General features: G+C 57.1%; 1 protein-coding gene across 9 annotated transcripts in view; it reads right to left on the bottom strand.

Annotated features, from left to right (window-relative positions):
* The window catches only part of MVB12B (multivesicular body subunit 12B), a 59,351-nt gene extending 54,492 nt beyond the window's left edge, over positions 1-4,859 (bottom strand). For 2 of the 9 annotated variants that reach the window (XM_071817482.1, XM_071817484.1), the window contains exon 1: positions 168-1,646. Coding sequence is in view for 4 of the 9 variants with exons in the window: in XM_071817484.1 (XP_071673585.1) it covers positions 168-181 (14 nt within the window). In the remaining 5 variants the exon portion in view is untranslated. Of the gene's footprint in view, positions 1-167; positions 1,647-4,109; positions 4,233-4,513; positions 4,653-4,749 lie in introns of those variants that run through there. The other 7 variants (XM_071817479.1, XM_071817480.1, XM_071817483.1 and 4 more) reach the window with 7 other exon arrangements.
* Between the last annotated feature and the right edge of the window lie 8,495 nt (positions 4,860-13,354).

The following is a 13,354-nucleotide window of genomic DNA, read 5'->3' as shown; positions in this document are numbered from 1 at the left end:
ACCGTGCCGCAGGAACGCCGGTGGCCCCGGCTCAGCCCTGACAAACCCCACACTGCTGCCTGCGCTGCTCCACCGGCTCAGCCAGATGCCTCGCAAATAATCCAGAACCTGCTGCCTAAAACGCACAGTACCGAGCAAACACAACGTGAATTCAACAAAGAACTTACAATCTGTTCTTCATACAGATGCATGTTTTCTGAAACTTCTCCAAGTCACTCTTGATAACGTGATGACTTGTTATTACACCTCGGGAGGAGCTGGGAGATAATTAATGCTGATATGAGCTTCTCTTAGGCTACTTTGAACTGAAATCCAGGTAAGTGGCGATACTCCCCAGCAGGCTGAGAACACCGCGCTGCGGGTTCCGGCACAGCTGCGCCGCAGGGGAGCAGATCCGCTCCCCTGGCACCTCTGGCCTCCAGCAAACCCACCCCAACACCCCGGGGGTGCCCCCTCACAGGTCTGGGAGAGCCCGGGCAGGCAGGAGCCCCTGGCACTCCCTCCTGTGCCGCAGCACCAATGGCAGGGACAGGGCTGACATGGGCCAGGGACCTGCTGCCAAACGCTGCCCCAGCAGGGACCCCAGGTTGCAGCAGGGCTGTCCTGGAGAGGACAAGGACAGGGCTGGGGGGCTCTGGCACCACGGCAGGAGCGGGGTCAGTGCCCCTATCCCCAGCGAATGCCGCTGGGCAGACCCCCGGCCCGATGGCACCTGTCCTTGGTGAGAGGAGAAGGGCACCTTTGTCGGAGCACGGCAGGGGGAGGGGAAGCGCCATCAATCCTGGCTTTGTGCCGGCTCGCACAAAGCCCCTCTATGGCAGCAGCGGCTGAGCACGGAGAGCCGGGCCTTCCGCCTCGAGAGGGCGGGCGGCGGAAGCTGCGGGTGAGACGCCATGCGGCACCGGCACAGGGCCTGTAGCGGCACCCCGCTGCGGCGAGGGCCGAGCTGAGCTCCCCACGCCGCCACCACTGCGCAGCGCCCGGCCAGACGGGCACCTTCCTTTTCCTGTGGCCCATGCCCACAGCTGGGGAAGACAGGCGGGCAGAGCACGTGCCCAGGAAACAAAGCTCTGGGTCCGCGGACAGCGCGGTGCTCCCTGCTCGGGCTCCGCAGCCGCAGGGCTGGGCCCGTGCCCGGCACCGCAGCACAGCGGCACCACGAGCCTGCGGGTGGGCTCTGCCGCACCAGACCAGCTTCCCGCTGTGCGGGTGGCATCGAGGACTCATCTGGAACAGATACAGGGCAGCAGCCATTGGTCTGCACACTCGGATAAATGTTTTTCTGAACTCTGCGCAGGTCAGAGGGAGTCTCTGGCTGGGTAATCGTGCAGACAATTAGTTACATTGCACTTCTCCCCTAGGGCATCTGCAAAGTTTGGTTTCTTTTCCATCATGCCTTTGAACTTAAAAACAAAAAACAAACAGTAAAAGAACAGATTAAATTAAGGAGCAAGATTCTATAAATACTCCGATTAGACAGCTTGTTATTTTAATGAAGTTCTCTTTAAACAACGCGAGTTTGACCTATACGCCCACCTAACATCACGGTGGCTGAGAACTCAAACCAGCTGACCGGGAGACACCTTTCGACATCCTGCGCTGAGCTGCCTTTGCCAAGCTCTACCGAAGGGCTTCCGCTGTTCCACCCGCTGCAGGGTTATTCTGGGAACAGCCCAAAACAACCAGAAGACCGTTTTTCCCATTAGCTGGGAGCATGCTCGCTGGGGGCCGTTCTCAGCTGCAGGACCACATCCAGCGCCCGGCAGGCCCAGGCGGCCAGGGGAGGCCGGGCGCCAGCCCTGGCGCAGAGAGAAGCTTCCACTCGGGAAAGGACGTGCCACCACCAGGGAAAGCCACCGCGCGCCCCGCCGGCACCAGACCCCGCAGCACACGGCAGAGCGCGGCAGGACAAGGCGCACAGAACCGGCTCCTGGCACGCGGCCGCTTTCCTGCTGCCTTCACTGTCTGTTTCAAGTATTCCACTGAGACGACTGACCACACACACTGCTGAGCTTTGGCTGGGTCACGTATCAGCAAAGGAACGCATTTTCAGAAGTTAATGTATTATTGTGAGTTTATGGAGTATTTTTCCCTCTTGGTCTTCCTTTTCAACAAGTTAGGCAAGTTCAAAAGCTGGTGGGTACGTGACCAGATCAGGCCTGATGATGTACTTGCTACAGAACATCATGCTGCCATCAAAGCGGGTCAAGTCCTGAAGTCAAATAGCAAGGGACTTGGAGAGAGAATGGTCTTATTGTTTCTTCCTTCAGCTGCAAGCCCTGCACTCTGACACTGACTTGCTCTTCCCACAGGCAGAAAAGTATAAGCTAAGGCAAAACTAGAAAAAAATCATCAACTACCTCACCGAGTTCCTGCACCCCACCGGAAATAATCCCATCAAACCGAAGCAGACGCGCTGCTAAAACCCCCGCTTGCATGCTCGGGTTATCACTGCACCGTTTTGAAAAGGCGGTGGGTACCGCTGGCACAACGCGGGTTGAGGTCACGCTGCCGCGCTCCGTAGGCCCGGTCCTCCCACCGCATCCGGGCACAGGACACGGCCCCAGCCAGCTTCCTACTTCTGTTCATGGAATAGGACACAGTTTCCACCAGAAAAACAGGAGACTGTGGTAGGCACAGGGTCAGGGGCCTGGAGGCCTCCACCACGAGCAGGCACAGTTTCCGTTTCATTTTTCACCCCAAACGGAGGCATGTCTGGAACCACCCCCCCACCCAGGCTCCCATCTTCACGACAGCTGCCCCCTATCAGCTGCAAAACCTCTACAGTTTGTGACTTAGCTGCATGGAAACAGGAACTTAAGTCAGGGAATGAGCAAAACTGAATCTTCTGTTGCTTCACAGCACATCTAACTATGGACACGCATTTCAGAAGAGTGTCCTGTTTCAAACCAAAATAGGTTTCCATACACAGACAACGTTGCACCAGGGCAGCAACATTTAAATGACATTCAGTTCAGTTATTTCTATCTTGGGACATGTATGAACAAATCCCGGGGGGCTACGGGAACCCTTAAGCCTGGGATTCACTTTGTCAGAGCAGCATGCGCTGCAAGCCTGAAGTGTTGTGTGTTTTATTTCACACCTCCAGAGGCTCAAGCTAAGTCTTCATCCCAGTATCCTGAGAAAATCTAGCGGGTAAAGTTATCTCAGCTAAGAATTACAGCAATGACACTGCCAACCTGCCACACAACACGCAGGCTCTACTAAGCATGCACCAGCATGTTCTCACTCAGTGCAAATACAACACAAGATGGAGAAAGCTCAGCCTTAGCCTGAGCAGCCGACACCTGCGCCGGCCCGGCCTGGCCTGTCTGCGCTGGCCAAAGACCCTGCTCGTGTGACCGTGACCACGCCGCGAACGGCCCCGCTCAGACACGGCACACAGAGCGCTGAAGCTCGGAGGATCTTTGAGAACCTCTCCAGAAACCACAGTGAAAGCTCACGAGGCTCGGGAATGCAAGAGGTAAGGACACAAAACACAGCTCGGTGTCGCTGCTCCGGCCAGTGCTGTGAAGAGAGCGCCCACGTTATCACCTCCACATACACAGAAACCGGAGAACAGCTGAGAAAATGGGCGGCCAGGCAAACCCACGCTGCGAACATTTGCAGCAGCAGAGACAAAACACAGGGGTTTTTGGTTATTTTCTCTAACCAGTCACTAACAAAACCTGCAGTAAACTCTCGAGCCAGCCAAGGTCACCAGGGCCTTGCCCCGGCGCCCGCCACCGCCGCTGTCTGTGCCCCGGCCGCCCCGCAGAGCCCCTCGATGCTTCGAGCAGCGCACCCGGGGCCGGCCCGGCCCGTCTCCCCGCGGCGCCCGGCACCGGCGGCCCCGCCCGACCCGGCTGCTCCCGCCGGCCGCTCCGCCGCGCAGCCGGGCGCTCCGGGGCCCGAGGGCTCCATCCCGGCCCGCAGAGCCCCGGCCAGGCGAGCGCCCCCGCCCGCGGAGGGGCCGGGACGGGCGGCCGGGCCGGGCGGCCGGGCCCCACTGTCGGACGCGCCGCCCCCGCCGCGCAGGAGCCCGGAGCGGCCGCCGGGCCCGACCCCCGCCCGCGGCGGGAGCCGCGGCGGGTCCGGGGACACTTAACTGTTGCCCGGGCGCTGGGCGGCGGGTCGCGGCTCCCCCGTCGCAGGCAGAAGCAGCTCCTCATCGCCCGGCGGGGCCGGCGCGGCGCGGCCCGGCGGGAGGAGCGGCGGCGGCGGGGGAGCGGCCTGCGGGCCCGGGCGGAGCGGGGCGGGGAGCGGCGGGCAGGCCGCGGCCCGGCCCCGCGCGGAGCCTCACCCGGCGGGGCGCGTCGTGCCGGGCCCCGGGCAGCGGCGGGGCCGGGGCCGCAGCTCGGGCTCTCGGCGCAGCTCGGGCTCCCGCCGCCGCGCAGGCCCCCGCCGCTCCGCGCCCGGACCGCGGCGCGCAGGGCCCAGAGCCCGCCCCGCACCGGCCCCGCGCCGCCCCGCGACCCCCTCGGCGCCGCTCCGAGCGTCCCCGGGCACTCACCGCGGCGGCCGCGCTGCGCTGCTCCCCCCGCCAAACCGGCCCCGCGGGCCGACCCGGCCCGGCCGCCCTGCCCCTCCCACGGCGGGCGCGCCCCGGGGCCCAGTGCCCCCCAGCAGCCCCGGGCAGCGGGCTCTGCCTCGGCCTGCAGCCAGCACGGGCGCGGCGCTCCCCGGGGCTCCTGCGAGCCTCACGCCACGAAAATTAAACTTCAGAGAGAAAACGATTCCCCTGCTGACCTCCCCCGGGTGGGGACTCCGCAGCCCCTGCTGCTGCTCCGCGGCGGCCCTCGGGCCTCTGGAAGATGGGCGATGCCAGCTGGAAAAGGAGCTGAATAATTGTAATTTAGTCCTGAAACCAGCTACACCCAGGAGACGGGCAGCAGCTGCTGTGCACCGATGAAGGGCAAATTGTGTCCAGCCAAACTGGTTTTCTTCCTGAGAAAACAGCCCTTGGGGTTAGAGGAGAAGCAGTTTCAGGAGCAACCTTGACTTCAGTAACACACTGGGTGCTCTCACCATGGCCTGAAAAACAAACAAAGCAGATACGCTCCTGAGAGGTCAGCAGTTGCCAGGCTGGTTGGGTAACGTGGAGCCCTTAAGGGTCCTCATAGTGTGGGAGACATCTTGACCGGGGTGCAGCAGGGGCTGCTCCGCTCAGTGTGATCACATCCCGGAGATCAAATTGAGAACACACTTATTAAATTAGCAGATGATGCAAATCACAACATAACCTGGAGCAGCAGCATGGCCTGTAGCCATAATCGTATAAATAATCTGCAGCTGTCCTCTGTTTGGTCTTGAGCACCTTACCCCAAGGAAGGTGGTCAAAGATAACATGGAGAGCAGCAGGGTTGGTGTGGGGTTGACATCAATGGCCTTTGGTGTAAGACTGGGAGAGTAAAGAAAAAGTAAAAATCCTGGAGTAAAGAATGAGATAAAGGAAGGAGGAAAACACGTGAATTTGGAGGTGAATTAAAGAGGAGACAAAACGGATGGGTGTGAAGTGCAACAGATTCTGCAAAGGTGAAAAACTTTACAACCACAAAGAGTGAAACACAGCCTGGGAAGTTTTCATCACAAGTTGAAAGCCCTCTTATCAGCCATCACTCCGGCGTTCCCTCGGGGCACGGATCAGGCACCGTTGTCTCCCTGGTCCTTCCTAGAGCAGTTTTCCGCTGACATGATGCCAGCTCAGAGCCACGGGTTTCCTTTGTGCTGGGAATGTGGCCTCTGTGACTTACAAGAGCAGAAAGATCTCAGAATATGTCATTCAAATTTCCTCCCATTTGTCCTCTTCTGCCCCGACAGAATCAGGCACCATCTGAAGGGCTGGGGCATGTATTGGGGGGTCCATCTCTGTCCTTACAGGGCGATTCCTTGTCTGATGTTCTGCCTTTAGCTACACCACTAATTCCCTGTTTTTCTCCCTTCTCCCATCTCCTTTCAGCTCAGATTGGGTCCCCCTTGGGGAGCTCTGCTCAGCCTGTGCTTGTCCCACCCAGACAACTGTTGGCTCTGTCCAGGTATGTCCCCTTAGCCAGGCCGAGCTGGGCAGGAGCGCCTGGGCCAGCAGCCCGTCCCTTTCCCCCGGCTGTCTCCAGGCTGGTTTTGCGCCTTTCTGAGCAGGAGGGAGTTGTTGGTGCCTGCAGGGCCGGGCGCAGCCGCGGACCGGGGAGTTCTGGGGTTTGATCCTCAGGGTTGTTCCAGCTCCCTGCTCTTCATTCTGTGGGCAGACTTACAGAGGTTTGTCTGAAAAGCAACATGTGCCTTTTGTATTCCTCTCTGTAAAGCAAACAAGGTGTTCCGCAACAGCAGAATCCTGTCGTCCCGCTTTCTCCCGCATGCAACCCTGGACTGCGAACAAACTTTCCTCCTCTTCTGGGTGGTGCTTCTCTCCAGCAAAGCGTGTTAGACCGGTGCTTGCTGGACTATGGTAATAACCGGGTGTTCTTAACCACGGCTCTGTTCCCTCACTGGTCAACCAAGGCTTTCTGGCTTCTACCACATGCAGCCCTCATGCCTCATAGTGGCTTCTGCACCCAAAGATTAAATAGATATATTTTTGGGGTTTTGAGCGATACGGAATACAATGCATTTTTTTGATTTGGAGAGTAATTTAGAGAAAAGGAAAGATGATGCCTAGTGGAAATGAGAAATATATGTCCCATACATAATATATGCCCCAAATGCCCTATTACAAATACAACAAGATTTCCTGAACTGGAGAAGTTGTTACACATTACAGTGTGCTAATGCTCCCCCACGGAGATGCTGATACTGAGAGAGTCTTTAGTGTAATAATATTAAAAATCCTAGAGTTTCAATAAGATCCTCCCTGCTACCACAGCAGTAGGAAATGAATTGATTTCAGAGGAAGACTCTAATTGCTGCTTAGAATCCACAAAATATTCTAAGATACACTGCAAACATATATCCCAACGTGTCTGTGGCATGATCTGCAATAACATTTGTTCCAAAGAGACAGTCGCTCTCCAGCACAGCGTAGTGGTGGTTTCGGCTTTGCCCTGGAGGGCAGGTGCCGCGGTGGCTCTGCCGTGGTGGCCCTGCTGCGGTGGCCCTGCTGCACGGCACTGCCGGCTCAGCGCTCCTGGCCAGGGCAAGGCACCCTTGTGCTCTTCCACAGAGCAAAAACACATGCTCCAAATCAGCAAGTACTTGTGCACTTGGTGTTAGGTACATGAATAACTACATCGGAGTTAGCTAATCTACCAGTGTCAAGTTACTCAAAAACATAAGTATTTGCAAGTATAATGTTTTCCTCTGAATATTTTACATAAATCTTTTTCAAAATGCATTTATTTACTTCTGTTTATTCAGAGAGTGTCTTTTCTCACGAGTCCTGCAGTCAGTCACGTACATGCCGTCCAGCTTGTACCACTGGTTTGTTTTCAGGACACTGAATAGAAGGAATTGAAGTCAATCTTGGCTACAGTGGTGGAGCTGTGGCACAATGAACACAGCTCGCTCACCCTTGAGTGGATGCATGCCAAAATCTGCATCTTCCCGAGCATTGTTCCAAGTAAACAGGCACGTCCCGCAGGCCCGGGAGCCGTGCAGGACTCTGTCCTCTCACCCGTGGCACTTTGCTGGGGTCCGCTGGCACCAGGAGGGGACACACGGCGCCCCGGCCCAGCTCTGCTGCACGTGCACCGTCCATCGCCCCGGGGAGCAGGAACTCCTGGCAATTGCTGGTCAGGCTTCACCATCAGGAGGAGATCCCGGTTTGCAGGGGGAAACACTGGGACGCAGCGTCAAGGATCCTGCATCCTCATCCTGACTGTAAGCTCAAGGCCTTGTTTAAATCCTTTATGCTGCAGGAACTAATCTCTCTCTGTAGCCACATTTAGCGTAGCAGTGAAATACTGCTGCACATACCATTTCTTCGCGCCTGCCTTTAGAGAAGAATCAGCCCAGAGCTCAGCTCCATGCTGGAACGGCCGCAGGTCGAGGCTCAGCTGCTGCCTGCTGTTCTTGGAGTGAGGTTTAACCTGCTGCCTCCTAGCGCTCCAAAATGTCTCTTTGCAGCTACAGCTTCCCTTCTGTTAATATGCTTCTATTTTTAGTGTTCATTATTCTAAAGGGAATGAAAAGATCCATCTCCTGCGCACGTTTTAATTTGGGCATCTGAGTGAGTGGGTGGGTGCTGTCTCTGCCCGCTCCCCGAGGCACCCCGAAGGTCGGCGCCCACGGGAGGAGGGGAGCGTGCAGCTACCGACCAGGAGGGCTCCGCGAGGTTTTGTCTCTAACAACATCCCACAGGGTCTGCCAGAAACCGGAGAGTTACTGAGCCTCCATCTCAGCAGCCGGGGCACAGCACTGCCCGCCAGCAGAGGGACAGCGGTGGGGCCAGACCCCCGCTTCTACAGCGGAGGCAAGTTCTTAACTACAGAGCAGACAACCCACTCCAAAGGTTTTTAAAGACCAGCAAACTCCGCAGCAGACACCTGATTTCTACTGGAACAAGGGGCTGCTTTTAACTATGAGATCCCAGAGCATTTCAGGTGGTGACACGATCCCGAGAAGAGATGCAGAGATATTTCAGGAGCTCGCTGTAGCCAGAAACCCACAGACCACCCACCAGCTTCCACAGCAGCTTTTGCATTTCATTTTACTTTGAGTTTAATCTTTTGTTCTTGTTCAGCAAGCCTGTATAATATTTCCTGCAGGGAAAATAGCTCACTGTTTTACTGCTGCCATCCTCCACGTCCAGCAGCCCTCACCTCCGAGCTGTGGTGTTGGTTCCTTGCCACAGCGGCACCGACACTTCATCCTGTCCCTTTCAGTTCGGTCTGACCACAGCGCTGAGCAAGTGTGCAACTTCAGCCGAGGTTAAAAGGCATCATTGGTGCATTGAAGCCAGAGGGAAATGTCACACAGCATCGCTGCATCCTTGGTTTTGGGGCAATGCACAGGGCTCTCAAGTGACAGCCCGCAGCAGACCCCACCCGGCCAGCACCGCAGCATCATTAGTGATGCGCTGTGTGACCCCAGGACGGGGTGGCGAGTGATTTTTAGAAGGGACAAGTGTCTGTGTAAGCACACGGCTTGCAGACACCTTCAGCAGGCACAGGGCTCTTTACAACACAAAGCAGCAGCATTCAGCCCACTATTTATATATTATGGATCATAATATTTAAGTGGCCCAGCTATAACCCTGTAACTGGTTTTCCTTGACAGCGTGAGTATTGCTCAGCACATACTAACAGCTGTCCATAAAACGCATTTATGAATTGTTCATACCTTTCCCCAAAGTGGCAAACCCCACGCTGTTGCCCCGGCCGGCGGGGCTGCGTGGGTTTGCCGGCCTTGTGCAAGGCCCCCCAGCCAGGACCAGCCCTGTTTGTTCCGCAGAAACGCCCCGGGACTGAGGAACAACTGGGGTTCCACCCAAAGAGGGGGCAGAAAAACTCCACGCAGCTTAATTACCAAGGAGAGCCACACATCCACATTCCCAGATTATGAATAATGGCCACAGCAAGATGGAAACCTTTGCTTGAATAATTTTGAATGATGAACACATTTGGGGAAATAATGTTTTCTTTGCAGCCCTCTGTGGATGAAATGCTGCTGCTTGCCTTGCTGCTGGGTGGGCACTGTCCCACCTGCTGTCCCGGCGGGCGGAGGGAGGGACCGGGCAGCGCTGTCACTGCTCTGCCGGGGCCTCCCTGCAGGTGCCTTCAGAGCCACAGCCAGCACCCTTCCTTCCCTTCCTTCCTCTTAAACCAAGAGGGACAATCACCATCCCGGCCAAAGCGCTGCAGCCGGAGAATCAGTGCCCCCCATCCCACCCCATCCCTGCAGGTGTGGGGCGGCGTGGGGTGGCGCCCGGGGCCCGTCCCCTCCCGCAGGAGCGCGCCAGCTCCCCCAGCACAGCTCCCGGGCCAGCTGGCAGCGTTAGGCGCTGCTGCTTGGCTCCTTGGCCGCTGCAGCTTGTGCAGATTAGCACCCCAGCGAGCTTCTCATCCGTCTGACAGGACTCAGCGTGGGTAATGATGCCAAAGCCGGTCATAACTGGACAATTACAGCATCACTGGGAGACCGCGAAAATTGCAATCCAAATATCCTTAGTGAAGAGCCAGCAGAAACAACCAGAGCCTCCCCAGCCTCACCTGGCTGTCCCCAAACACAAGGGCACTGCCCCAAGGGCACCCCAGCACCCTTGGGTAAGGGCAGGATCTGGCCAGGTTACTTATGCAGTTGAGAGTCAGGACCAGAAATGGGGTATAAATTCAGAAATGGGGACTTTATGGGAAACCAGCGCCCTTTGTGGCCAGCAGTGAAGCAGAAGCCCCAACTCTGCCAAGCAGACCCGTCCCCACGGGCGGCTGCGGCGGCGTGGGGGGGCTGCAGGCTCAGCACCCACTCCAGCGGCCTCCCAGCTTTATCCGTATATGGAACACCACATCTGTACATCCCTTTATGGAAACACACCTAACAACCCTTACAAGGAGGGAGATAAAACCAGAACAGAGCACGTCAGCCAGTTCCTTCTGCATCACGGGGAAGTGCAAGAGGGTGGTGTCATGTGATGGGAGAACCTACAGATCACCCAGCACCACTAATGAGAAGCAATTCTTTGAATACATAATTTGACATCCCATTTTACTTTCTTTCCATCTGTGAGTTTACTCCTACACAAGTTTTAAGGTTTTTGTTCCACAATCACAGGCCTGCAGATCCCTCAGAGCGCATCCTGAGGGCGCAGACGCCCCGAGGCAGGGCTGCTCCCCCCCAAAATCACCGCTCCTTGCTCACCAAAGGGAGGTTCAGCACAGAGCGGAGCAGCTTTGCTTTCAGGGTGTATGATACGCCTCAACAACGTGATAATGAGCTGACATTAGAAAGAGAAGGGCTCTTCCAGCTCATTTCTAGCCAAGAGGATGCTTGTGCCAAGTGCAGCTTTCATATGGAAAGTGATGCAGTTTTCCCAATGTAACTATTTTAAGAACAATTTCAATAACAAAGAAAAAAACCCCTCACCTGAGTTTAACAGGAAGGCCCATTCACAGGGTTTCTTTTTCTGTCAAAGACCTTGTTGGAAGATGCTCTGCTTCCTCTGTCTCTTGGGTGATTGTGGGATTTATTACAGAAACTTCTCTTGTATTTCATTCCTCGGCTGTTCTTCTCCTGTCAGCGCCACCCTGGGACGGGGCAGGGCAGGAATTGGTGCCTCGGTGCAGCGCCAGCCGGGATGCCCGTGACAGGCACCAACAGGCACCTTCCCAGGGCTCGGGAGCGGGTCCCTCTGCCCGGGGCAGCAGCACAGCAAGCGCTTGTGTGAGCCCCTCTGTGCAACTGCCAGCACCCGTGGATGTGCTGGGGCTCTGCTGAGGCCGCAGGGCAGGGACCCCCACTCCAGCAGCCCCTCCTGGTCCCGCAGCACAGCGAGCAGAGCTGGCCATGGCCACCCCCTGCCTGTGCCACCCAGTGAGCCCAATGCACAGACCAGCCTGGGGCCAAGCTGGGAAGCCAACCCACAGGTCAGACCCAGTGGCTATGGAGGAGGCCTGGAGCTGAGCTTAAATGGGCACCTGGGCCAGTGGGCAGGGGTGTGGTGTGCCCAGGTGGGGCTGCTCAGGGCCATTAGGGCAATTAGTGCCCCAGTCCCTGGGTGAAACTCTCTGGGGAATGTGATGAGCTGTGCCCGTTCTCAGTGGCACTGAGGGAACCCCCGCTGCACCGTGCTCAGGGCACCCTGCCCACCCCGCGGTGACCCCGTGTCTGTAAAGACCACCCGTGCTGAGCAGAGGCAGATCCTGGCGCGGTTCCCGGGTGCACAGGACCCGCCGCGCTCAGCGGTGCCGGAGGAGGGAGTGCGGGTGGGTGCGCAGCTGCACCGCACCCCGTGCCAGGCTGCCCAGCACCAGCTCCGGGAGCTCAGAGGGCCTGGCCGTGCAGCGTGTCCCCACACTCCGTCACTGCCCCGCTGCTCCCTGGCAGCAGAATGGGCTGAGAAATGCCTCATCCTATCCGGCCCCATCTATTGCTGCTGTCGTCTTAGAAGTGACAGTAAAGCAGCATCCACATTACGGTGACATTAGCCGAATAGCTGCCACAGGGCTGCCTCCCGCGTTATGCTTTTCAGGCAGAGGCCAGCAGCAAGAGAACAAAAACTGGTTTTATGTTGCTTCAGAGCTGTGTCGGCTCAATGAGCCAACAAACCCTGCAGTGCCGGCGCGCGTCCTGCTAGCGCTGCTTAGCACGCGGAGCATTGAATTATTGACAGGATGCTGCTGGTGAACCTGCAGCACTCCTGACCCAGATACTCGTCATCACTAAACCTGGAAGACAGAAGTCTCCAAAATGTCAAATTTGCTGAAATATTCATGTTATAAATACAGATGGTAAAAAATCTCTGGCGAGGTTACAGCCTGCGTATTTACTTATGTCAGCTCCACTAGCGAGAGCGAATGAGTCACAGCCACTTTATTAAATTCACACGCAATAGCAAGCAAGGCAATGCACGATGTTGAATGGGCTTTAGGTGACACAAGCTCCTTGCATACATTACCTCTTCCAAGAAAAAACACTGCTCTCTTCCTCCGCTGTGACACAATATTAACTCTGCTTTCCCCATCGCCCTGCTGGAAGCAAGTCAAAGCTGCAGCATTATTTCTGCAACAGAAGGTGCAACAAGCAAATGGGCATTAATCCTGAATAATGGATCCAGCCGTGCCGGGGACAAGCCGCTCCTGCTCCTGGGAACGCAGAACCCAGGGAAGGCAGGAGCTGCTGGCCCGGCCAGGGTCCCTGCCCAGGGTGAGCTGCTGGAGCCGTGCAGCAGAACCCAGCCTCGCAGGAGTGGAGTTCAGCTCTGTCATGGGGGCGAAGAGCACCTGTCCTGGGAGGGTGGATGCGAGGGAAGCTCTCAGGAAAGGCAGCCGGGACCCTGTGCTCTGCTGCTTTCTGAAGCAGCTTCTCGGGCAGACCCGCGCTCCCCTCTCGGCCCCAGCTCCCCGGGCTGCCGGCGGACACGAGCGGCAGTGCTGTCGCTGCTGACCTCCTCCCCAAAACCCAGAGAGATGCATCTCCCTCTGTGACCTGACTCCCACCGCCAGCCAGAAACCTCCCGTTCAGGCAGGAGCACGATTTTCCCTGAACCCCATCATCAGCTGACAGAATGGTTGTGCCGTTTTCAAACTTCCTTGTTCAGAGCTGAGCCCGCAGCTTCCCTTCCCGCCACCGGTCAACTCGGGCCGTCACAGCCACGAGGAGCCGGGCCAGCCCCAGCTGGTGCTGGAGTCACAGGACCAACCCCCTCTTCCCACAGGCAGAAATGCCTTTGGCGCCCAGCGTGCTGACTTAATTCCTTCTGAGCATT

The sequence above is a fragment of the Patagioenas fasciata genome, chromosome 20 (assembly GCF_037038585.1).
Source record: "Patagioenas fasciata isolate bPatFas1 chromosome 20, bPatFas1.hap1, whole genome shotgun sequence".
In the NCBI taxonomy this organism is placed as follows: Eukaryota; Metazoa; Chordata; class Aves; order Columbiformes; family Columbidae; genus Patagioenas; species Patagioenas fasciata.
The sequence above is the reverse complement of the archived record's forward strand: the minus strand, read 5'-3'. Positions and strand labels throughout refer to the sequence as shown.